Source organism: Pavona decussata, unplaced genomic scaffold, assembly GCF_977016875.1.
Source record: "Pavona decussata unplaced genomic scaffold, jaPavDecu1.1 SCAFFOLD_75, whole genome shotgun sequence".
In the NCBI taxonomy this organism is placed as follows: Eukaryota; Metazoa; Cnidaria; class Anthozoa; order Scleractinia; family Agariciidae; genus Pavona; species Pavona decussata.
Window position 1 is genome coordinate 372,501 of NW_028145493.1, and position 25,210 is coordinate 397,710.

General features: G+C 38.4%; 2 protein-coding genes and 1 long non-coding RNA gene across 3 annotated transcripts in view; 2 read left to right on the top strand and 1 right to left on the bottom strand.

Moving 5' to 3' along the window:
* LOC146476667 (uncharacterized) overlaps positions 1–4,874 on the bottom strand; it is an 11,944-nt gene extending 7,070 nt beyond the window's left edge. Inside the window, exon 1 of the long non-coding RNA XR_014865548.1 lies at positions 4,760–4,874. This is a non-coding gene — a long non-coding RNA (uncharacterized LOC146476667). The remainder of the gene's footprint in view (positions 1–4,759) is intronic.
* Positions 4,875–9,903: 5,029 nt separating this feature from the next.
* On the top strand, positions 9,904–19,650 carry LOC146476668 (excitatory amino acid transporter 1-like). Its single transcript, XM_085114255.1, has 6 exons — positions 9,904–10,359; positions 12,752–12,794; positions 14,953–15,242; positions 16,540–16,773; positions 17,554–17,748; positions 19,585–19,650. The coding sequence occupies exons 1-6, from the start codon at positions 10,097–10,099 to the stop codon at positions 19,592–19,594; spliced, it is 1,035 nt and encodes a 344-aa protein (XP_084970381.1). The 5' UTR covers positions 9,904–10,096; the 3' UTR covers positions 19,595–19,650.
* On the top strand, positions 18,721–24,358 carry LOC146476669 (PHD finger protein 24-like). Its single transcript, XM_085114256.1, has 6 exons — positions 18,721–19,663; positions 20,545–20,678; positions 21,202–21,297; positions 21,563–21,720; positions 22,245–22,340; positions 23,422–24,358. Exons 1-6 carry the CDS (start codon positions 19,618–19,620, stop codon positions 23,486–23,488), a joined length of 597 nt encoding a protein of 198 aa, XP_084970382.1. The 5' UTR covers positions 18,721–19,617; the 3' UTR covers positions 23,489–24,358.
* The last annotated feature ends 852 nt before the right edge of the window (positions 24,359–25,210 follow it).

A 25,210-nucleotide genomic window follows, 5' to 3' on the forward strand; every position in this document is an offset into this window, starting at 1 on the left:
CTTCTCTTGGCTTGGGGACAAGATAGGAGAGTTTGTTCTTTGATATTAGGGGTTAAAATCAACTTAGAAAAACTAAGTAATATTGAAAGTATATGCTACCTTTTTCCTGACTAAAAAAGCATTTTAAAGTCAGTTTGGGAGAGACCTTCCTCAAGTATTAAAGCTAAACAATCTGTTATGGAAGGTTTTGTGAGAAAATTTTTTGCCATACATCACATGTTATCTAATTCCAGATTATCCCAGAATTTTATTTCATACATATAACGAGCCTTTTAATAAAACATGTGGCTCATGAGGAAAAAAGCACCTCTACTATCCCCCTGTGGAGGCGTGGTGGTGTAGTGATAAGCGCGTTGACTTTCAATTGGACAATCAGAGGGTCGTTGGTTTGAGGCCAGGTTGGTCTCTTCATTACTGTGTTGTTGGGTAGGATTAAGTTGCAAGAGTTAATGCTTGTAATTAATAGCGCATGGTCATTGGCCACTCAGAACCAGTGACGTCATTAGGACGTGTGCTCGAGTTCACTCTCGTGTTGGATAATCTCTGTTAGGCCTTGAAACCCTACCCTCCCACCCATAAGGTGAGGGTCAATATTAAGTTGTTAGCCTGTTCATCTTTTGTCAATAAATTGTTGAACCCCATCTTGGTGTGATAGTAATTTCCTTAGACAAGAAACTTTGCTCCACATTGTCTCTCTTCACCCAGGTGTATAAATTGGTACCGGCGACATACTGCTGAGGGTAACCCTGCGATGGACTGACATCCCATCCAGGGGGGAATAGTAATACTCCTAGTTACTGCATGCTACAGAAACCGGATTAACCTCCGGCCGTGTGGGCCACTTAGGCTCGTAGTGCGACTTTTTTTTTACCATCCCCCTGTCGGGCTCAATGACACTTAATAAAACTTGTACTTGCTTGGCGGGGTTTCAAATCACAAAACTTGAGAAAAAATATATAGCCAAGTTTTGAACTCATCAGTAAATCTTGTTTACCGGTTGTATTCACTTAAGGGGATAAATGTTCCTCCAAACAAGCAATGTTAAATTAAAATACAGTACCGCTTGAAACTATTGGACCATTTGCCGCCATTTTGCCTCCGCAGTTTTACCTTGGCAAAACCCTGTCTAACCGCAATGAAAACCCGGTTTGGCATAGGTTTTTACGGCTAACTTAAGCTGTGGTAAAGGTCAGGATGCGGTTGGGTTTGAATAGGCTATTGTTCACTTTGTTTTCAAGTTCTTCGAATGACAATAACTTCTACAATATGCAAACTGTTGGGCTTACGGAAGCTCTCACTCAGAAGGGAAATAATCAAAGCACTCTTTTCAAGTGAATTCATGAATTGAACTGGTAAATGTAACAATATTTTGGATTATGCCTAAAGTTATATGCTTAATGTACAAAACAATTAAACTTTACTCGCAATTTTCCTTTTGATACGCAAAGCAATGCAAAGGTCAGCCACACGTAGTCAGTTGATATAAATAGATATCGGAAATCAATCGATACAATCGATATCAATCGGTGATTGATATCGATTGAAATCAGTTATCGATAACAATTGAACTCACAGAAAGAATTTATTATTGATTATTGTTGATTGAGATAATGGATAATAATTATTGATAGCAATTGACAGTAATCGATAACAATCGCTAATCCCAAGGAGTCCTTTGAGGAGAATTTGTTTCAAACATATTAGATGGCGTTACTATCTAGTAAATAATACAAGACCCGCATTCAAAATTAATGGTAAAACATTTTATTATTTCAGCATCTAGTCCTGCCAGGGTCAAGACGAAAAACACGGAAAATTACTTCTTTTACATGTGTTTTTCCTAGTCAATATTTATGGAGCAAAAGTGATTACTTCTGGGCTCTTGGATTATTTTTTACTTCTTGCTTACTCTTCGATTTATTATTACGCTTCTTTCTTATGCAATTAAGGATGGTGCCTACTTTTGCTACTGCGCATACGTTCTGCGCATCTTGAGATACTCAGGATTCCTATGGGTGATGCCTAGTAATACAGGGATATTTTTGCGTGGTTTAAAACTTTGCGGAGAAAGCAGAACTCAGCAAGAGCTCTTGGTATACCAAGTAAAAATTGGGGGTAATCATGCATTTTTCAGAGATAACAAAGCTTCAATTTAGAAAAAAACACCATACATTGCTTTGTCTTTTACGGCTTTTTAGAATAATTGTTTGGTCAATTATCTTTGAAAATTGCATGGATTCCAATAGCCATTGCTAAGATCTCCTTTTCCCGAATAGTCATAAACCGCGTAAAAATAGTTCGGTATTAGTAGGCACCCTCCTTCACTGAGATTATAAAAACACTGATTTTGTTGTTTATTTTGCTTCATATTAATGTCACTGTTCCGTTTAAAGTATCCAAACACACAAGCTCTAATGAAACGTAGAGTAATAAACTAAAGTAAGGACCACTAGACACGTTTGGCATTAATTTGGGGGACACCGCTTGGCGATTGGCGTGACTGGCGACTTCTATTGCGTGACCATTTTAAGGCCTCACTTCTCTGGCACTTCCAGCTTCACCTAGGCCAACAACAACAAAACACAGTTTGTTTTCGTCCACATCCGTGCCGTAATCCGACTGCATATTTTGAATAAAAATGGTGCAAACCTCGCGATCTTGATCAGTGTCATTCTTATATATGGCATTGCGCACTTTACATCAGGAGGCTAATTAAACAAAAATCTTTCTTGTCTGTGTGGCATTAACGGCAAGAATTAGACTGAAACTATTTCTGTTGCTCTGTGATTATTGCCTGTAGGGTGGCAAAAACTGAACAAGTTCCCAATGTAGAAAAAGAAACATCAGTCTACAAAAAAAGATTCAGTCCACAAAACAAATTGTTGGTCGTTTGGCTTTCGATTCTATGAGTCCTCACACATTCTTTTGTATGTTTTTTTTTTTAACAATACCCTGATAATAGTAATTACAGTCAACTCTCTCAAAGCAACCACTTCTCGTAAGCGATCACCTCCCGTAAGCGACCACATCGTATAAAACATTTTGTTTCTCAGTTAAATACCGTTTCAAGAGCTCTCTCGTAAGCGACCACAACTCAAATTTCTTAAGGGACCGCAACCACTTTTAGGCCAGAAAATTGACATATTCTTCTGTTTTCTGTTTCTTGTAAGCAACCACCCAACATAATCACGTATGATCGTTAGTAAATAATTAAAGAGTGTTAAGAAATGTAAATAGTCTTTAGTCTAAGTCTTATATATTCATATATTAGCTGTATTTTTCCTTTTTTGTTCTTTTTAATTTTCGAGGACTCTTTTGTAAATCACTTATCAGAGTGAAATTGATTTCCTCAATAAAGATTATTATTATTACTCAGAAGTGACAAATGTTTAATTTTAAATGACGCTACCCCGGACCGCTGACAGATAATAACAGTAGATAGTCCAGGCGCAATTCAACTTAAAATATGCCGGTGGTTTCAATCTTTTCCTCAAGCCATGGAATAGAAATGCCATAAGATTGTCTCTGCAGAAAATGTAACTATTTGCCTAATTTTAGCTGATAAGCTCATTTTTTTTTTTTGTAATTAATTAATCAATCAATCTAGTATTAAGCTTGTTTTGTTGATCTTTTCCATAAGCGCCCACTTTGTCGTGCCCCAAGGGTTGTCGCTTACGAGAGAGGCATAGGCCTTATCACGGTTTTCGACGCCATTTTGACGTGTAGGCAAACAGGCTTGAAATAACAGTGTTTGTATGGAAATCCGATGTCAAATAATTTTCATAAAACATCGCTTCTGAAAAATTTATGAATTGGAAACTTTTGGCACTAGAAAAAGGATTTTAAGAACAAAATTAGAGGGATGTAGCTGTGACAGAAAGCGTCCAGTCGTGTTTTGAACTTTCCCTACATTTGTCTGCATAGCGAACCAGCTGTGAGCTGCTACTAAAATAGTTCACGGGAAAAAAATACAGGGAAATGTATGGAAAGTTCAAAACACGACTGGACGCTTTCTGGCACAGCTACATCCCTCCAATTTTGTTCCTAAAATCCTTTTCCTAGTGCCAGAAGTTTCCAATTCATGAATTTTTCAGATGTTTTATGAAAAATATTTGACATCGGATTTCCATACAAACACTGTTATTTCAAGCCTGTTTGCCTACCCGTCAAAATGGCGTCGAAAACCGTGATAAGGCCTGTTGTCGTATCTTATTCATTGCGGCTTTTGGTTGCTTTCATCTTTGCTGCGGTCGTGGTTTCGTCCCACCGCGGTGAATTCGCGGAAATCCCGATAGGCAAAGACGAGGCTCTTACCGTGTGCAAATGGTCTAATAGTTTCAAGCAGTACTGTATTTTGCCGCTTATGAAACTGTTGTTGAACTTAAAAATACCTTTGGCCTTCGCGCTGTCCAAGAATATAGGCATAACTTACCTCACAAAAATATAACAAGTTTTTTCCCGTGAAGTTGCTCGAAAATGTGAAACAGTTAACTCGTAATTCTTACTTGGAAGCAAACCTTGTTTTTTTGACTGAACGAAACCGGTCGCAAGCTAGCAAAAGTAGACTATAGATTAATAACTCATTAGAACCTATCTTACGGGTTTTATTTAAAGTCTACGAGGCATAAACGAAACATAAATACGTAAAGTCCGAAGAGGTGCGTCCATGAGATAGGCACATACACTATAACCTACTGTACGGTAATCCGTTGTTCGAGCACACGAGTAAATATTTGAAGATAACCTGACTTATACGTACCTGTGGGAGTCCAAGAAGTCTTTGAAACAAAGCTGGCGAATATTAAACGAGAACATGTAAAAACGCTGCAACTATTTAGAGCCACTAGCTACGGACTTGTTTCCCGCGTTTACTCAAGGCCAGTCTACTACCACAGAGCTTGCTGGGCAATCTCGTCTCCAGAGCCCAAGCGCGTTTTGGCCATATATATTGGTCACCTTGACGCCCAGGGAGGAAATAAGGCCCTACCCTACCCTGCTTGACGCCTGAAGAACGATGTGGCAGGGGAGCCCCAAACCGAAAAACTCCCTGCAACCAACTTCTTTGTTTTGAAGGGAGATTTGAAATATCAAACTTGAGTTTTGTAATGTTTATGTGTGGTTGTGTGTGTGTGTGGTTTTATTTTATCGTTATTATTGTGTTTTTTTTCTATCGCCTGTATCGCCTCCATTTACCCTCAACTTAATTGGCTTAGACATCACGGATTCAAGTAAACTTTAACCAGTAGTCAACAAGAATCCGAAAGCAGATTTCATGAAGGAAACAGTTTTAAACTGTGTTTAACTAAACCAGGGGCCCGTTTCTCGAAAGTCCCGGTAACTTACCGGACCCGAAAAGTATATTTTTAAATGTTTTTTCGCCGATTACGCAGTGATTACAGACATGGTACTTGGCCAATGCTTTCATAGAATTGTAAGATTTTAAAATTTAGTATTCAAAGCTGACAAAAATTGACTTCTTTTAAGAGACATTTATCACGAAAGACATTTATCGGGCCCGGTAAGTTACCGGGACTTTCGAGAAACGGGCCCCAGGAGCCCATGACTGACTAAACAGCTTTGAAACGTGTTTAAGCCTTGGTGTGAATGCGGCATTAAATTACGTAAAGAGACGGGGGCTACGACTTGTCATCACCTCTCATGACTTCCAATATGAATCTTGTAAGCCAGTAATATAATTTACCTCTTCCACGGGGGTGGTGTCCAAATCAACTGGCACGGACCATACTCATCTCCAAGGGTTTCAATTTGTGTGTTTCGGTATTCAGCCCAGGTTCGATAGACGTAACTCGACCGCGCGGTACTTTGTCGAGTTTTCTTCGGAATTCTGTCTCTTTCTCTTTGCTCAATTTCGTTCACTGTTGTAAGCTTTTGGAACTTGCACTTTTATCGAATTCATTCCCAAGCACTCGGATATGTCTACGCTCTTAAAAGCAAGTAATTCTTGAGTGGTAAGGACAACCTCAAAATCCTCGAGCGCTGTATACTGGCTCATAGCCCGAGCTAGCCTGCGTGGTCGGCGTAATCGGGGAAGGGGAAGGGGAGCAAGGGAGGCGAGAAAAAAATTTTTCTCGCCTCCCTCGCTCCACTTCCCCTTCCCCGATTATGCCGACCACGCAGGCTAAGCCCGAGCAAATGAGGCCGGCCATCAAAACAACAAAGAATAAACAAAGCTCCAAAGAAAGAAAAGCATTGTTATGCACAGGTTATGCATAAAACTCTACCAACATTACGCCGGTGATATCAAAAACAAAGTAACAACGTGATTCGCAAGTGTGAATGACACAATTAAATGCGGAAAACGCGGAAATGACCATGTTCTGAGACGGTTAGACTGAATGAACGCTCGTGTCCTATGGGACTGAAAAGCGCCTCTCGCATTAGATAGAAGTTGGCTCGTAGCGGTATGAGTATGCTCAAGGCACTAGGGAGTTTAAGAAACGAGGACGGCGCTGGCAACGAGAACGCCCCAAAACAATGGGCTTAATGAGCAAAAACAATCGCTTTGCATGTGTGTTTTACATTTTGGTACATTTCTTTACCGTCCTCTGCAAAACAACAGCGTGAAATGACCAAATTTTAGGTTTTCTCGAGAACGGGAGCGTATCACGCAAAATCTTCTTTATTTTTTCTTACTTTCACGTCGTTCATACTAATTTAGTTCCTGGAGAGTTCGCCAGCATTTTCCAAGTTAAACAAATTTAAATGATTGCGAAAGAGTTACAAAAACGAGAAGTTATATTTTTTCAATGACGTTCTCTATCTCCCATAGAACACTCTCGTTCATTACATAAACCCTTACATAGAACACTCCGTTCATTTTCTAACCCTTACATGCAAATACTAAAAAATGCACTGAAGTATTGAAGAGGAAGCCTAAAAAAACATAGGGCTTATGAATAGTTATGAATATTTACTCAATCATAAAGTACAGACTTTATTGCTTGGATTTTTCATCATGATAAGCAAACATACTGTACACTGAGATTAAATACTCTGTTAATAAACATTTTTACCTTCAGCTGACAAAACATGCAAATACTCCATCGAAGAAGGATAAGATAAGGAAACTGTGGGTTCCCTTGCAGACAAATATTCCTGTTGAGATTTCCAAAGCAATTATGCTATTGCAAAGTTTCATCATGTTAAGTTAGGCGAAGTGGTGGATGTATTTCCCTACCAGGTCTTGTTGATCTACCTCATACTAGAGAAAGCTGGAATGCTGCTTTCTCTTTCTAGTGAAATTTCGCAATTTCGCCTGCGGGTTAGCAGATAAATGCGTACCTACGGCCTGTTATAAAATAGGATGACCCACCCCTCCCCCCCCCCAACCAATGAGTACCAGAAAATTGATCGACCCACCCCTTATCAAGGGCTCAAAAACTGATGACCCACCGTACCCCGACTCTGCTCCGCCCACCCCACCCTCTACATGTATCTTTCAACCAGTCCTTTCATTTGGTAATTTTGTTGAATTTCTTACTTATATTATACTGAGCAGGATCAGTTTCGAAACAGGTTGACATTGAAAATGATTTATACACAGTGGAAAAATGTTATAAAATGAAGTCTTATATATTTTCTTCAGGAAATACTTCCTTGTACTTGCAAATCAGTGCTCTTTTATCGACAGAGGCCGCAGAGCCTGCAAAATTACCATATTTTAACAACTCTTCGTCCCATATAAACCAGCATGGTGGACCATGGAGACCCTTGGAGATTTCAGTTTTGGAGCAAACATGATATAGATTAATGATATAACTTGACGAAATTTGGACCAGGTCGTATTGCAGCTTTTACGTCCGTGCGTGACTGAGTGGAAACAACGTAAATAAAATTAGAGACCGCGATATGCTGCTTCGGTAAACATAAACAGTTGAACTCTAACGTAAGGGTTTCCATCCATCGAATTAACGTGAGTGAAGCCAGTAAAAAAAATTATGTCTGTAGTAAAAGTATAAACGCAACAGTGGAAATCCACGGAAAACGGAATACAAGCCGTTTTTTTTTAATAATTATCACTGCTGATGCGCTTCTTGTTGTACGTTAACATTATTGGAATGCTTGAGAACGCGCGCGGAAATAGCCTGCAACTGGAGGGACTTTTAGCGCACCGCAGGGAAATGCGACTCGATTTGTTTTGCTTATTTCTTTCTGATGAAGACAGGTCAAGAAACATGAAGAAACAATTACATTTTCTACACAACAAACCTTGTTCCTCGTCACGTGGTCTGCGTCTGCACGATGTTTTTGGCTTCTATCCAATCAAATCGTTCGTGATCAAGATCCAGTTGGAAAAGGATCGATCAACAGCTTTCTTTGTTTGCTCTGCTTTGTATTTGCCCTTGGTTTCACGCTGTAAAGAGAGACATCTCCAGCTTGGTCTGTAACCAATTCACAACTGTACAGTCCCTTTGCCGTCGATTATGAAGTCTAAAAAACGCTAAATTTAACTTTCATTCAATAAAACGAATAAAACTGCCAAGTTCGCGGCGTCACTAGAGACACTAGAGAGCATGTGATAATTAATAACTAGTGAGACGATGACCTTTGAGTGCAAGCGGTATTGTGTTACAGACAGCCGTTGAGAAATTTGAAAGCATTATAAGACTTTGTATGGGAACTAAAATGCCGACGATTTTTACGCTAAAAAAACGCTAAATTTAACTTTCACTCAATAAAATGAATAAAACTGTCATTACCCTCATAAGACTCCGTCTTATGAGGATAATGACAGTGATTTCAAAGACGCCCGAAACGGCAAAATAAACCCCAAAACGCACAAGATTACACCAGAGGTGAGTCAGTTTTATTCATTTTATTGAGTGAAAGTTAAATTTAGCGTTTTTTTTAGCGTAAAAATCGTCGGCATTTTAGTTCCCATACAAAGTCTTATAATGCTTTCAAATTTCTCAACGGCTGTCTGTAACACAATACCGCTTGCACTCAAAGGTCATCGTCTCACTAGTTATTAATTATCACACGCTCTCTAGTGTCTCTAGTGACGCCGCGAACTTGGCAGTTTTATTCGTTTTATTGAATGAAAGTAAAATTTAGCGTTTTTTAAACTTCATAATCGACGGTATTTTATTTCCCATACAAAGCCTTATAATGCGTTTAAATTCTCAATGGCTGCTTGCACTCAAAGGTAATCATGCCCACTAGTAATTAATTATTACACGCTCTCTAGTGACGCGAGCTTGGGCTGCCTGTGCTTGTTCTGATTGTAATCGGCGTTATAATTGGTTTTGTGATCGGAGCTCTTGTAAACGGCCCAGTGAATGACATTGAAGAGGTCGAAGATAAGAAGACTGTTTTAATATTGATTGGGTTTCCCGGAGAGCTCTTCATGAACATGTTGAAAATGTTGATACTTCCCTTGATCGTGGCCAGCCTGATTTGTGCTTTAGCGGCCTTGGATGCGAAAGCTACCGGTCGTGTTGGAAGGCGAGCTCTGGTTTATTACTTTTCGACTACCATCTTGGCTGTGATTCTAGGAATCGTGTTGGTGGTGAGCATTCGACCGGGAAACACCACTACGCATAAGGGAAATGAGGAAGTTGAACCTTACAGAACTTTGGATGCCTTTTTAGATCTCATCAGGTAAGCTAATGAGTTTAGTCAAATGTACATCCGGAAAGAATTTAAACTAAGTTTAAGTTTGACTGATTGTAAATTGCTAAATTCCCAAACAATAATAAGTACATTCTCTTGTACACGTGTAACATCGCACCTTCCCTTAGTGTTTGTTTACTTTCGTGTCAGTCCCGATTTCGAAACTGATATATTTCGTCATATGAACTGAAGCCCACTTAAAGTGCCTATGAACCGAAAATTGTTTTTATTTAGTTTTAAAGGTTACCTTAAAGAACGCAGGTTTCCAAAGTTTGAGATCTCTAGGCTTAAAAATGACGATTTTACAAGCCTTCAAAGTCGTGCTATTTTACCCTAAAAAATGGTCAGGGGAATGGGCCGAGATTTTTCCAAATTCACCAAACCGTGACGTCACTTTGTTGCCACGGGTTTGTTTGCGTTGTCAAAGTGCCTTGTTGGGAAGTGAGTGAGCTTGGAAGGAAACATGTCTAGCGATTCAGAAATGAGCGAATTTTCAGATATGTCCGGTAACCCCGAAGACGAAGATGTCGAAGAGGGAAACGATGAAGATTACGATGTAATTTATAGCGAAATTACGCCATATCAAGACGGACCTCTGGCCCAAGTTGACGCTGGCGACGAGAACACGGGAGAGGAAATCGAAGTCGACAAAGAATTAGACGAAGATGGCCTTACACCAACAGTGCTGGAAGCGCGATATGAGAAAAGATTTCCTGTAAACAGTTGGTCAGTATAGGTATTTTTATATTCTTAACCTGTGCGCAGCAATGTCCACACGGATTTACTTTGAGCGTGCGAATATTTGATCTTACATCCTGAATCTGGCTGTCTGATTTTTCGATCATCAAAAGACCTATCAAAATATGAGATTTTTTTTTTCATTTTGAATGGCCTGACGTTTTTGCCGTAAGCTCATTTCTGTTTTATCGTTGACTTCATATTTTCAGGTGCCAATGTGCAGAATGCAAAGTCGAGAACTTAGTAGGCTCGCTAGAGTACCGTTCCTGCAGGGAAATTGCCAATGCGTCAGCGAAACTGCTCTTCGGTGGATCGATTGAACGCACGTCGTGCATAACGCAACACGAAGTTTATTTGGCTTTGACCAACAGAACTGAGCTGCTTCAAATCGCTCCACTGCGTTCATAACACGAATCCTCGAAATGAGCCGAACAGAGTGAAGTGTATTTTGATGTCGGGTTCTTGAAATCATGCCTATGTCTACGGACAAACTGGACCCATTTGGCCCTCACAACCGGATCAGTGGGAAATTGGTACATTCGTATACCCGGGGTAAACGATCTGTTTTGGCAGCTTTGCTGGTTTGGCGTACCAGCAACGCAATACCGCCCTGGCTGCCTCTGCGGGAACGAATTTGGCAACAAAGTGACGTCAGAGGTTGATATCACGTGGTATTTTGGCCGCGCGATTCAAATACCATTTTTGAGAGTAAAATAGCACGACTTTAAAGGCTTGTAAAATCGTCATTTTTAAGTCTACAGTTCTCAAACTTTGGAAACCTGTATTTTTAAAGATAAACTTTAAAACTAAATGAAAACAATTTTCGGTTCATAGGCACTTTAAAGACTGTCATGTTCGTATAATTTTATGAATTAATCTTTTTTTTTCCTCGCCCTGTGGGAAATTATTCCAGAGATTTATATTGACACAAGTGCCGTGCCTCCTTTACATTCAATCAAAACATGGCAAAGGTCAACTCAGTTTGTATAATTTCACATTCCAGTTTAAGTATCTGCTCGCAAAGAATTTCCGCATAGCCCCATCACTACTTATACAAACACCACTGTCATACTAACCCTCTTCCGAAAATGGTAAATGTGAATAGTTATTCAGTCGCAAAAAGTATAATGTATGGGGCTGTGCGGAAATCTTGCTTCTGGTCTTGTAATGAAGAAATATAAAGGCAAGTAGGTTTCCTTTTTCATGGAAAAATCTTCAGGTTATATAATTCGAATTAGTATAAATCTACTAGTGTTCTATCACGATACCGTTCTCTGATTGGCTACGCTACTCGCTATCTATTCTGTGATAGATAGTAGCGGTTTTCAACAAAATGGCGGCCGCTTCTTCGCGTTTTCGAAGTGTCTGCAATGAGGATATAGATAGTTTACTTGTTTAGTTTTGAACGACTAGTAGATTTATGCTAAAACAATTAGATTATTTGCTCTCGATTTCTATGCATGATAGCTGATTCGGGCTGCGCCCTCATCAGCTATCATGCCATAGAAATCTCAAGCTCATAATCTAATTGTTAATTAGAAAGCCAAACACATGCTGAACAGGGAGTGGTTACAGCTTGGTGCTTTTTACATACTCAAATTGGAGATGGGACCATCTGATTTTTACATAGTCACCCAAACCACATGTTCATCAAATTATCTACAGATATCAGAGGAAAGGTAGCACCTTCTCCTCAGTTATTTAAGACTCTGAGATTTGGTCTAGCTGGGACTCAAACTGTGACCTCCCACTCAGTATTCTGTTGCTCTTAGCAACTGAGCTGACAGGGCAGTAGTTAGTAAGAAACAACATGAAAAGACTGGACACAAAAGCAGATGGAAAGTGATAACTTTCTTTTGGTTCTTTTCCAGTTTCTGATTCGGGTTCTGTTTCTTCGGTGATTGTTCTATGGGTAGGGGAGCGGTCCCTGAGCTTTAGGTTTCTGTGGCATTTATCATGCGACGTATATGAAAGCAGCAGAGAAAACAGGCGAAGGGACAAGGGCCGTTACAAATATATCCTAGATCGATCTTGAAGTGCTTACTGCATTCTGGCAAAACTCATTTAGCAAATGTTCTCTCCATAATGTAACCTCTGCTTCAAGGAGCATTGCTCTCCTGGAAAGTTGCTTTTGAGTGCTTGGTCATCAAAAAAATTGTTATCCTGTATGAATCTCTTGGATTATTCGTCTCCAGTTTGATTTTGCCTGAACCTGCAGGGGCATGTTTACACACTTGGGTTGCCTGCAGGTGATGAACCATGAGATAGTCAACACCACTTACCTTCAATATAATCTATTATCAGTGTATGCTTATCACTTTGATACATGTATCCCATCATCTGGATTCCTCATAAGATATTTATTGTTTTCTTTTATTAGGAGCTGCTTTTCCAGCAACATTGTTGCAGCAACTTTTCAGCAGGTATAGTGATTAGATCTGACCCCTACACATTAAACTACATAGACAAGTAGGGTAATTGTTTTGGAAGCCTACTTACACAAGCTTTGGTGAAAGAAGCATCAGGGCATCATATATTTGTGCCTGATAAACTGAGCTAAACTGACTCAGGTAGTAGTATAGGGAGAAATGCAAAAGAAAAAAGGTAAAGGAAAAATGAAAAGGAAAAAGTGAAATTATACATGAAGTTAATGTTTAATAACTCATTCTGTCCACTTTAGATTGTGTACAGTAACCTACAGTGTCTGTTGTGAGCCACACTGGATTGTACATTTGTTTTGAATACAAATGCATTAAAAATACTTTTGGAGCTCTTTCAAAAAGGCAGTGGCGAGGATCAGTATTGGAAAGATTTACAATCATGTTTATCCCAAGCCTGAGATTCGCGTTTTGTTTCTTGAGAAAATTATTGCACAGATGAGATACTACAAAACAATTCTGATCTTTGGTGTTAATACAAAACTACTCAATTTTACTCAGAAACTGAAAACAGTGAGTGGCTAACTGAACTATAGGGTAAACAATATTGGTCACATGGTCATTTCTTCTGTTTGCCGTAGACGTAATTCTTAATCTTTCTCTATAATAATTTATTGCAAGTTACACCTTTTCCATTGACAAGAGCATTTTCTTTACTTGAGTAGTATAAAAACAGAATAAGCTGTCAGCAAACTATCAGTGGATTTGTAACTAGTTTGTTTGACACTTCATCTGTGTACAAATATTGGAAACAGATAGTATACCTGCCAACTCTCACGCATTATGCGTCTCACGCCTGGGGACTAGAGACATCGATCTCACGCATCAAGGACAATTTCTCACGCCTGACTCACAAATCCAGATGAGTTGTTCTAAAAAAAACTTTGTTTCATTTCAGATTTTTTATGTATTATTTCTTTGCTCTTTATAAAAATCGCAAAAGCTTTCAAATGTCTACAATCCGTTTGAATCGTAAGTGTTCAAAGGTCATCGGAATATCGTCGTTTATTTTCGGCACGGTTTGGAACTCTTCGGAAAATTGTCGTCAATCTTCGGAGGTGACTTGGACGTTTTCGGAAATCCCAGTCATGACGAGACAAAAATGTCATGCGTTTGACTCAGAAAAAGTTGGCAGGTATAAGATAGATTGTTTTCAACCAAGTGGATTTCCACTTCAGTTTGTCTGTTAAGATGAACCAAACTGAGAGTTTGTCTCTGGATGGAGAATTTGTCTGTTAATTTACCCATATTTAAAGAAGTGCAGTCGTGAAAATTAAGGCTTTCTCCAAGCTCATCCAGACAGACTGTCCAATCCTAGTACAAATTAAGCCAATGTCTAACTAGCTGAATCATTTTTGAAGATAATTCTCTTTTAACCCTTTCGCTGTGGGCCATTTTTTTACCCGTGTGCGGACCTGACTCGTCGCGATAATTTTCATCACTTTCGCCGTCAAATTCATTGCCAAAAATGTCTTACGGGTCAGCAGAATCGTTCCAAAGCCTCTCTAGAACATCGGTAGCTGTGTATCCACTCATTGCTTGTAAGTTTCAAGCGAAAAAAGGATGAAGTAATCACAAAATTCACCCAAAACCCACACGTGAAAATCCAAGATGGATGCAGTTGACAAGAAAAACAAATCTTGTAGGTTTTTTCGGTCATGTATCTGTCACCAAATGTACCAATCTTTACCAGGCCCTCATAAGTTAATTTATATGCGGTTGATTCTTTTTTCTATGTGCGGTATTATTCATACAAGCACTGTAACGTAACATATGAGTCAACGGATACAAGACGTACTCAGTACGTCCTTGTAGCAGTGAAAGGGTTAATGGTAGTTTTTGACATGGACCTGGTCTGTTCATGGTCCATTTCACGGGATTGTTCATGTCACCATACGCAGATTAATTTTTAGATATTCGGCTTATTTCTGTATATATCAAAAAACTTTTTTATAATCCCTTGAGTGGTGCCTTGCAAGGGTCTGAGTGTCCTGTTCATATGCATGACTTTCCCTTTTGGGCAACCTTTTTGAAATATTTTAGTTAAGTATGTATTTATCTGCACCATTCATATCTGTGTGTATTGCCCAATAAAGTTTGATAGAACATTGCTTATAGTGTGCTGTAAAATAATATCTTTCAGAAAAAAACAAAATATGCCGATCCTGATGACAACGTTGTTTACATCAACAAAACAATCAATGCAACAACTGGTAACTTCACACTAGTGGAGAAAGTCATACCAGGTTCGAAGACTGTGCTGAATGGAGTCAAGGTGGATCCAAAAGGTTCTATAAATGTCTTGGGACTTGTCGTGTTTTCTATTGTGTTTGGAATTGTTTTGGGAAGGATTGGTGAGCGAGGGATGCCCCTGAAAGCTTTCTTTGAGGCCCTGAATGAAGTGATCATGAAGATGGTAGCTCTTGTCATGTGGTGAGTTTAATGCATAGTGATCTTGAAGATCAACATAGTTTTTATAAACTGAAGTAGATGGCAAACATTGCATTTATCTTTGCAGGGCAGTGACCCTTGTCTTTATTCCCTTGATTTGTATACTTCATCAATCAAGTACTGATATTACGAGGAATATTTAGATCATTGTTAGGAAATTTGAGAAACCATAGCAGCAACATCAGCAAAAACTTTGCTTACAAATATAAGCTCTCATTACTTGACTTGTACTACTTCACAATATTACATGTATTATTCCAAACTATCCAGTAAGAAAACAGGTGGAAACAGCGTTCAAATTGGGACAGAGTGAAAAATTTACCATCGTATAATATGTTCTCCACAAAACCTTAAATTTGGTCATTTCACATTGTTGTTTGGCCGAGTACGGCAAAGAAATGTACCAAAATTTATACCACACACGAAGGGCCTTTGTTTTTCTCATTAAATCCTATTGTTTTGTGGCGTTCTCATTGCTGTTGCCCTAGTAGCTTCTTAAACTCTCTGTAATAATATTATTAGAGCACAAAGGATAATGAATGCCACCAATGATGTGGACATTCACACTGAGAAACAAACATCTGAAATTCATCAGGGGTCCAAACCATTGAAAATTAAACCATCCTTTATAAACAAGAAACTTTGCTCCACTTTCACTATCTATCTTCACCCAGGTGAATATTAACTGGGTACTGGCAATGTAATTGCTGGGGATTATAACCTGGCTGTGATGTTGCAGAATCCAATCCATGGAGGAATATGTAAGTGGTTGTGTCATGCTCTATGTCGAGTGGCCTGACATGGGCCACCCTTGGTTAATGTGCACGACTTTCTTGGTTGTTATCTTCCTTGGAGCAAAACACCTAACGTTTAAAGGATGGAAAGACAACAAAATTACATCTGCCCTCGTTGTGCTCACAGCTTCTCTTTTTATCTATATGTGTAAAAAAAAAAATCTGGGACGTTTACTGCTAACGCAAAAAAACCCAGAAAATCTGATTGCATACGTAAATGGTACATGTCGTTCCATTTGGAACATTGCTGAAATTATGGGCTCCTGGTGGAAGGGATACACTTTTACTGCTCCTTTAGGGATTTCCAGTTGATGTTGATTCATTTTGCGTGTTATCCATCTTCTGTTGAGACAAGCTAAATCATTTTCATATTTATTATAAAATTTCCAATCAGGTGGTCTGCATAAATGGTAATAATGCCCCTGTTTTCCTAGGATATCCATTTCAGAGGGAGTTGACTCTGTTTATGTTAATCTTTGTCTCAGGGTTTCACCAATTGGTATTTGCAGTTTGATAGCAGCCAAAGTGGCAGCTATGGAGGACATCGCCGAGTCATTAAACATGGTGGGACTTTACATGGCAACTGTGATATCCGGCCTGCTTATCCACGCCTTCATCATAATACCTCTGCTGTATTTAATAGTGGCACGTAAAAATCCTCTGAGGTATTACGTAGGTTTAAGGGATGCCATTATTACAGCCTTTGGAACATCATCAAGGTGGGTAATTGCATGAAGTACAGTAAAAACCTGCATGTAAGAACCTACATTTGTTGAAGTTTGGCACAATAGATTCTTGTATTTTGGGATAATTATTGGCAATTTAGGGTAAGCAGATTCTTAATAACTATTAAGGTTCTTCATTTCCATTAAGGAGATACTGTACATAGTTGATTACCAGGATACAGGGCTGTCACTAAGATTTCAAGTTGCTGGATAAATACAACAAGTAGGCGGGGAATCAAACAGCCAGGAATTTCTATTGGTTCTATTTTTCTTCTATTTTTCTATGAAAATAGCCGGGGGCCACGTTCTTAGTAACCAGGGGAAATCCCCAGCCCCTGCCTCTTAATGTCTGCCCTGGGATAATGAAAAAAAACTTGGGTTTGGTCCTTAAATATACAGTTATATTTATTCACAACTGTATTATCATAAGCGAAGAACTGCAATTATAATACATAATTAATATACAGTATGTACATTGCAAACCTCCTTTATGCAAGGTCCATGAAGACAATTACAGTCTGTACTTTATATAAACCCGTTTTGTTGTAGAAATTAATACAGAACTTTTGTTTGAAATTACAGTATTTCACTTTAGTATTTTCTTGTAATATAAATTTGCAATCTCTAAGTCAAACTGCTTGGTTAAATTTTTATCATAATTCAACTGTTACCCACATGTATTTTGGAGAGAGACCATCAGATTGAGCTTTAGACATCAGATTTTTCGCATTATTAAACAATGCAGTATTCATTGTTTTGTTTTAATTTCCTTAGTTCTGCAACTCTGCCGACCACCATGCGTTGCCTTGAAGTGCATAACAACGTTGATGTTCGTATCAGCCGTTTTGTGCTGCCTCTTGGTGCTACTGTCAACATGGATGGAACAGCTTTGTATGAAACTGTTGCTGCTGTGTTCATTGCACAAGCCAATGGAATTACCTTGAATGTTGGAGAGCTAATAACCACATGGTAAGGTTAAATCGTAAGCAACTGTCTGTTATTCATGCATCATCATCCAATTTTTTGTCTTTTACATTGAAACCCCATGCTAAAGTTTTAGTATCTTGAAATCAGTAGTTTTTCCCTTGCATATTTTCGGATTTATAGGAGTCATTCCTGATACTTGAGACAAAGGTGTTGTTTTAGAACATGTCCATACCCCTCCCATGAAAGGACTTTTGGTTTGGTCCTTGTCACCTCTGGAAATTTTAATTTTAATTAGCTTCCTACCTTCCTTAAAAGGTTCGGGTTTTTTTAAGACCCCCCCCCCCCCCCCCCACTGAACTTTCCAGTACGTTTCCATGGAGGGGTATGGATATTATCTGGAACCGCACATTTTACCCCATGTCTACTCATTATGAGTACAAACTGTTTACCACTGCCAAACCTTCTCCCAGTAGCTGTGGCCACCTGACTCCACAACTATGGTGTACGATCCCCGCCAAAATTCATGGTTGAAATTTTAGGTCCATCATTTAAATTTTCAACCTCAACAATTAATTTTACAGCTGAACTTTGGCATCACTACATTCATTAAAATTACCCATATTTATATTCGTTAATAATAATATTGTCTGCGAGTGTTTTTCTTTCTTACATGATCCTGGGAACAGAGTCAAGTAGGAAGCCATTTTTGTATTCTGCATAACATTTTATTTAATTACCAAAAACTGGAAAGAACAAGGGAAGCTATTTAACATATTATTTTTATGAAAACAATCTGATCATAGCCTTCAATGTGAAACATTCACTGAGGTTAAGGAACCAATCATACAGTAAAGGCATGTTTAACCAGAGCAAAATCAAATGGCACTGGATTTTAGGAAACTGCTGTTTTAAGAATGTACAAGCAGGAATGTTTCAAGATACACATATAAGGTGATTATTCAAATCAGAGTAGAAAATTTAAGTCTTGTGTCTGCCAACAACCCCAAATCGGCTTACCTGGTGAGGCAAGAGTATGCCTTTTAACGTCAAAAAAACTGAAAAAGTTTCAAAAGGTGGAACTGTTGTAGGTTAAAATGAATCCCAGGTTGAAATTATTTCAACCTAGGTTGATTTGTTTTTTCCTTTGTTTCAGATGTTAATTACCAAACCTTATATTAACAAAGGAAAATACAAATCAACCTAGGTTAAAATCAGTTTAACCTGGATTCATTTTAACCAACAACAGAACTACCTACACATACAGTTGGTAAGACGTCCCCTGGCAGGTGAACTAGATAATGTTCCTGCATTATCCTTCATATTTGTAACTGAACAGAATTACTTCTGACCTTGAAAGTGTAAAGCAAATTTTAATTTTTCAAGAGAGTTAAAGGGGAAGTATCACGAAAATTTGCTGTCATTTCACAACCTTAAAATGTTGGACTGTCAGCAGAAACAACGAAATAATTGTCAAGTTTGTTAAAAATGATCACCCCAGTTCAATAAAACTGTCGATTAGTGCCTCTGGCCAGAGACAGGGTAGGCCGGTTTGGATTGAAACTTGAAAAATATTAGGCTAATGTTTTTCAAGTTCTCGCATTTTTGTTTCCAAAACGCGCTAGAACAGATCACAAGTTGTTTCTTTCAAGAATTGAGTTGATTTCGTTCCTTTCATCGTTCTAGAATTATTTGGTAGGTGATTGAAGGTATTATTTCATCATTTTTAACAAAAGATATCAAAACCCCCATGATACTTCCCCTTTAAGTTGTAATTTGGCACGTTACACTTTTCTGTGTTGCTCATTCAGCTGCAGTTTCCTGGTCTGCTGACTTTAAAGGGATGTTTTGGCATAAATAATACATTATTGTGTTTTGCAGGAAAGTTTGACAACTCTTCTAACTGATGAAGAAATGCAGCAGTTGATAGAAAATTTTGATAGACTGGATGTCAATCAGGGTAATGTTTAAAATATTATGATGATTTATTTATTTATATATTTATTGATTTAACTTTATTAAAACATCAGGACTTGAAGTTAATACTAAAATTGCATTAATTATATTATTAAAATACTAATCTACTACTAAATTAAATTTAATAACAGCAAAAAATAGAAACAATAACAAAATAAAGTGCCTGCTTTCCATGAATGCCGTTTGAATTAATTAACTTAATCATTATCAAAGAGGAAACCCCTACAGCCGGATTTAAAACTAGCAAGAGATTGCGCTTGCCGCAGATTGATAATAAGGTAAGCTGTTCCAGAGCAACGCACCACTGTAGCTGAAACTGGTTTTTAGAAAATTGGTGCGGGGGAGTGGGACAGCTAGTTTGCCTTTCACAATTCCTAAGGGAATAGGTAGATATTGCACTCCGATTAGTAAACATTGATTTCAAATAATCAGGGGCGAGACCATTGAGAGATTTATAGACCATGGTGGCTGTTTTTTAATTCACATTGAAGGTTAAGTTTTTGCCAGCCAAGTTTAACAAAGAGATCATCTGCATTGGCATCATATGAAGAAGAGCCCTAGGTTAAAATATGTGCAGCGCAATTCTGTAGTTTATGTAGTTTAATAGAAAGAGATTTAATTGAAAGATGATGTCATTGTGATGTTGGTGACTTTTAGATCTAAAACTCACTACTCATCTTTTGTAGCTAAAAAGTATCTTTTCGGGGATTATTTGACTGTTAAAAATCTAAATAAAACAGTTTTTGGGGTAGTTACCCCTTTTTCAGGTTTTTTAAAAACATTACGGTAGTGAAGCTATACCCAAGATATTCTTTATTGGAGTTTTACCAATATTATTTTTCAATTTTCGGATTTTTGTTTCAGTTGACTGGTCAGATGTGGTTTTTTCAGACACGCAGATAAATGAAGATGCGTATGTACGGTTCATAAAAGCAGAGTATAAAGACATTCGTAATGAGGAATTGCCAGATTATAAGGAGGAGGAAGCCCGCAATGGGGTAAAGTAATTGAATTGCATCATACTTCAGGAGTGAGGGCAAATCTGCAAAGGAAATACAGCTTGATTTGATTTTTCCATTTTAAATTAATTATGCTATGTACAGTCAGTTAGATCCTGATGGAATATCAAACCACTTGGCACAAGTATATCAAATTTTCCCAATTAATTGGCCCCCTCCCTTCATGTATCTGTGTGCAACAAGTGTTTCAGAATCCAAAATAACAAACTTGCATTGAGAAATAGAATATGGAATTTACTTCAAAGGATATTGCCAGAGAAATACATGTAGTATCTTCTAGTGTAAAGTAAACAAAGTGTCTCCCCTCATAAAGACACAACAGAAGGAGAAAAGCTGTCTTGCAAACCATAAATCTCAAGATCTCAGAGTTCAATGGGCTAACATATGCAGGACTCTGTTTGATAGAATACTGTCAAAAAAAAGATGGAGAAAAATTAATATTGGCATGTCTAAAATGATGGACACAGTATTTGGAAATTCAAACATGTGTCTGTTTTTACAGTTTAAACAAATGGACCAGGATAAAACTGGTACGATTGACAGGTGGGAATTCCTCAATCATGAAGCCTTGAAACGAATTGCTGCAAATAGGAGTAAGGTTAGCCATCTGTAATTTAATTCTCCAGTTCTCTGTCATTGCTATCATCATTATCATCATCATCATTATAACATCATCAACAACAACCAACACCATAAGTGCTGCCACTATCACCCCTTAACCCACAGTCACCACCACCGTCAAATTTCTCATGATTGTCATCATCATCATCATCACCTGCAACATCATCTCCCTTGTCAAAATCATCACCATTGTAGTCTTCATTATCAATTCAAGCATCTAAAGGTTTTCCTTCTCCTTATAGTTTCAGCTTGTGAGAATGCTTTCCCCTCTTGAGATACAAAAGGCCAGAGATATTTTCCATGCTTTTGATAAAGATGAAGATGGGTATATAAACTCACACGAAGTTGCTGTAGGATTTAACCGTTGGTTTGGTAACTTGAGAGTATTCAACAAAGCTCGGTAAGTTGATGAACACCCTAAGTTTAGTCAGATATAATTCTCACAACTCATTTTGTAAAACACTGGAAAATTGTGAGCAACATGAGACCAAGAGTAACTTGTGTCCTTTTTCCAAGCACCTCTAGATCTTCAATTTTTTTTCAGGTTAAAAGTTTTAGAAAAAACAACATGTTTTCAAAAATAAAACCTATTGTTGTTTTTCTTAAACTTTTAATTTTTGTTTACTTTTCAGAGCTGTTAGGAGTGTTCCTCAGAATTTTGAAAAGAGCTTAAATATTCATTTTAGATTTAAGTAGATTTCAGTGCCCAAAGTGGAACCAAATTATTATTTTTCTCCTCCTAAGGTATGACAGACATCCATAAACTCTTAAATTGTGTAACTTTTATGAGCTTTCCTAAAAAGGTCTACCATTTTGCAACTGCTTGTTTGTGTGGTTTGACTGTGAGAGCATAAGAGTTAACTCTGCTGTAGATCCCTATCGGAAAATGTATTTGACAATGTGGTTCATAAAATGTCTTCCTAGGAGTAGCTCATTTGGAACAGCCCTTGATCCTAAGGATGTGTCTGGACATGATCGCCATACCAGAATATTCATGGGTGCTGACACAGACAAAAACAGGTGCAGAGCAACACTGGGTTTTTTTTTTTTGATACATGTAACAGTTGGTGCGTGGTAAGGCTGAGACTGAGATCAAGTTAGTTTGGTTTTCACGATGAAATGGTTGCTATTTCACCCTAAGGAAAGGCTGTTTGGTTGATTCCTGTAATCAAATCACCCAGGGACAGTTGGGTTAATCAATTACTCCCAGGAGAACGTGACATAAAAAAAAAAACAGGTGGTCAAAACCATGATTTTGATTGCTGACATTTGTACACCCCTGGGACATGGTCAGAAAGGCTTAAAGGAACAGCAAAAAGGTGCATGGTTCAAATTAAGTTACTCCCCTAACTTGAACTATTTCTAACAATAGTTCCACTTCCTGTGCTGGGGTACGCTTTCCCATACCTGAGTGACTCTAGCAGTGGGTCATTATACAGTTCATCACCCAAGTGGTACCAGTCAACAAATTTTAACCCATCAAGGAATGATAGGAATGATGAACATTACTGTATATGCCAACTGTCCCGGATTATCCGGGGATTGATGATGGGAGGCTGGGGGGGGGGGGGGGATGGTGTTACAAAAGAATGCTCTCCAGATTTTTTATCTCGAGAGGTAGACTAACTTAAGGGAAAATTAAGCAACTACCACGGCGACGACAACGAGTATGTCACAAAACGATAGGATTTAATGAGCAAACAATGGCCAGTATGTGCGTTTGAAATTTGGTACGTTTCTTCGCCGTCCTCAGCAAAACAATGTGATATGACCAAACTCAAGGACGTGTACACGTGATGGTGAATTTTTCATTCTCTGTCTTAACATGGACGCTGTTCCTACTAATTCTGTTTCTGGAGAGTTTGGTCACATTGTGCAAGTTGAAAGTTTTAGAATAATAGCAAAATGAACGCACCCCTCGTTTTCGTTGCCGTCGCCATAGTAACGGCTTAAACTCCTTTTTTTTTTCTGGGTGAGTCCCTTCAAGAAGTTAAGCCTGACATTTAATCATTGCATCCATGTTGGTCAAACACCCGGCATACCTAATTGACAGCCACGTGAATGTATCAATTATCAAAACTGTATGTTTCTCTGTTTTCAGATTGGTTTCATGGGATGAATACTTGAGACAACAAGCCCTCTATATTATAGCTGCGAGGCCAAATTAATCATGATTCTCCCCCCCTCCCCCTCCTTTTGCTGGGGAACTTCCCAATACAAGCTGGATAACCAAGAGTGATGTTTGCAGGACTTAGCAAGCAAGAAACAACAGACTCGAACCAACATCTAATATTGAAGCAATTGTTCATGATGAGTGATAAATGCACTAATATCAGAATGAGTCAGGACATTCTAGCACTTAACGTAACATATAAATGGACTTAAACAAATTAAATTTGAGAGGCGGTATTGTCGGTTTTGCCGAAACATGTACACGTACTCTCAAAGTCTTTTAAGTTTGAATATGGACGAAAGTTGCAATGTTAAATATACATGTATCTAGTACAAACATCAACATAAGAGCTTCATTAATAGCTTTCATTTAAATGGTTAAGCTTTAGGCCTTCATTGATAGCTATAGTTACAGCTAAATAAGACGCGACTAAATTGAGGTGAAATTGTTTAAGCCCGTGGTTGAAAATTTCCGGCGTCTACATTTTCGTTATGTTAAGATCTTCACAAGAGCACAAAATTGGGTGTTGTTAAGAGTTTACTTGGCGAATAGATTTTCCCAAAGTCTCTCGCTCGCTTCTCATTGAATCCACGCTCGCTCGCCAGAGCTCTGACGATCGCCCTTCGCACTTCTAAACAAGGTGCCGGCGATCGCGCTTCGCGCTCTCTGAGCTCGACTTGTAAGCAAGTCTATTTGGCGAAAAGCATTATGTTTGATATTCACATGTGTGACCTGTAGATACTTGGTTTGCTAGGTAAATAAGTAATACGGTGGTTGGATATTGATGTACATTTGATTTAATAAGAATGTAAATGGCCAAAGTTAGAGTGATTTATTAAACAGAAAAGTATGTCCCTTGCTCCGAGTTAATCTCCGGCTTTTGTGGCCCAAAATGTCATCTTTTAAGACACGTGTTTCTTGCCCATCTGCGGATGTGTAAGGTTGTTTTGCATCATTTTCGTTACTGTTAAATATCATATAAATATATTCTTACAGACCTCCGCACACCCTATCTTTGTTTGCAGTCGTTCCTTAAAATTTTACACGTACTGAGTTTTCGGCCCTACTATTGTTGCTGCGCATACGTTCTGCGCATCTCGAGATACTCGGGTTTCCTATGGATGGTGCCTACTAATACAGGGATAGTTTTGCACGGTTTAAAACTATGAAAAGAAAGCAGAACTTAGCAAGTGCTCTTGGTATCCATAAAGAAAATTGGGGGAAACCATGCATTTTTCAGAGATGATTAATGTTCAATTTGGAAAAAAACTCCATACATTGCTTTGTATTTTAGCACTTTTTAGAATTACTGCTACTTAATTGTCTCTAAAAAATGCTAAGCTTTAAGCAATAACCCTTGCTAAGATCTGCTTTCCCCGCATAGTAATAAACTGCGCAAAAATACCTCGTGTGTTAGTAGGCACCGTCCTTAATAGTAGCTTCAATCACACGTTAAAATTTGTCGGCCGATATCTTTTCTGTAGCACTTCCACACTTTTATAAATCGGGCCGACTTTCGTCCGGGTCTGCGAAGAATGCGAGTTGCGAGTTACAAACAGACTAAATAGAGATATTTCTAATCCTAGTCAAGGCAAAATAATAAGTTAGGGATCGCAAAGACTTCGGGAAAAATAAGCAATAACCCCTGGGTGGGCACTCTTTTTCTGGAGTTCAGTTTTAATATCTGCCTAGTTACACCCAGAGGGTTACATGTTTG

Excerpts from the sequence above, each read along its gene's own strand:
- LOC146476668 (XM_085114255.1), top strand. The coding sequence starts at position 10,097 with ATGTCTAGCGATTCAGAAATGAGCGAATTTTCAGATATGTCCGGTAAC. Across the intron at positions 12,795-14,952 it reads TTGCAGCAACTTTTCAGCAG|AAAAAAACAAAATATGCCGA; the intron begins GTATAGTGATTA and ends AATATCTTTCAG. Across the intron at positions 15,243-16,539 it reads ATGGTAGCTCTTGTCATGTG|GGTTTCACCAATTGGTATTT; the intron begins GTGAGTTTAATG and ends TCTTTGTCTCAG.
- LOC146476669 (XM_085114256.1), top strand. The coding sequence starts at position 19,618 with ATGCAGCAGTTGATAGAAAATTTTGATAGACTGGATGTCAATCAGG. Across the intron at positions 21,298-21,562 it reads TTGCTGCAAATAGGAGTAAG|TTTCAGCTTGTGAGAATGCT; the intron begins GTTAGCCATCTG and ends TTCTCCTTATAG. Across the intron at positions 22,341-23,421 it reads GCTGACACAGACAAAAACAG|ATTGGTTTCATGGGATGAAT; the intron begins GTGCAGAGCAAC and ends CTCTGTTTTCAG.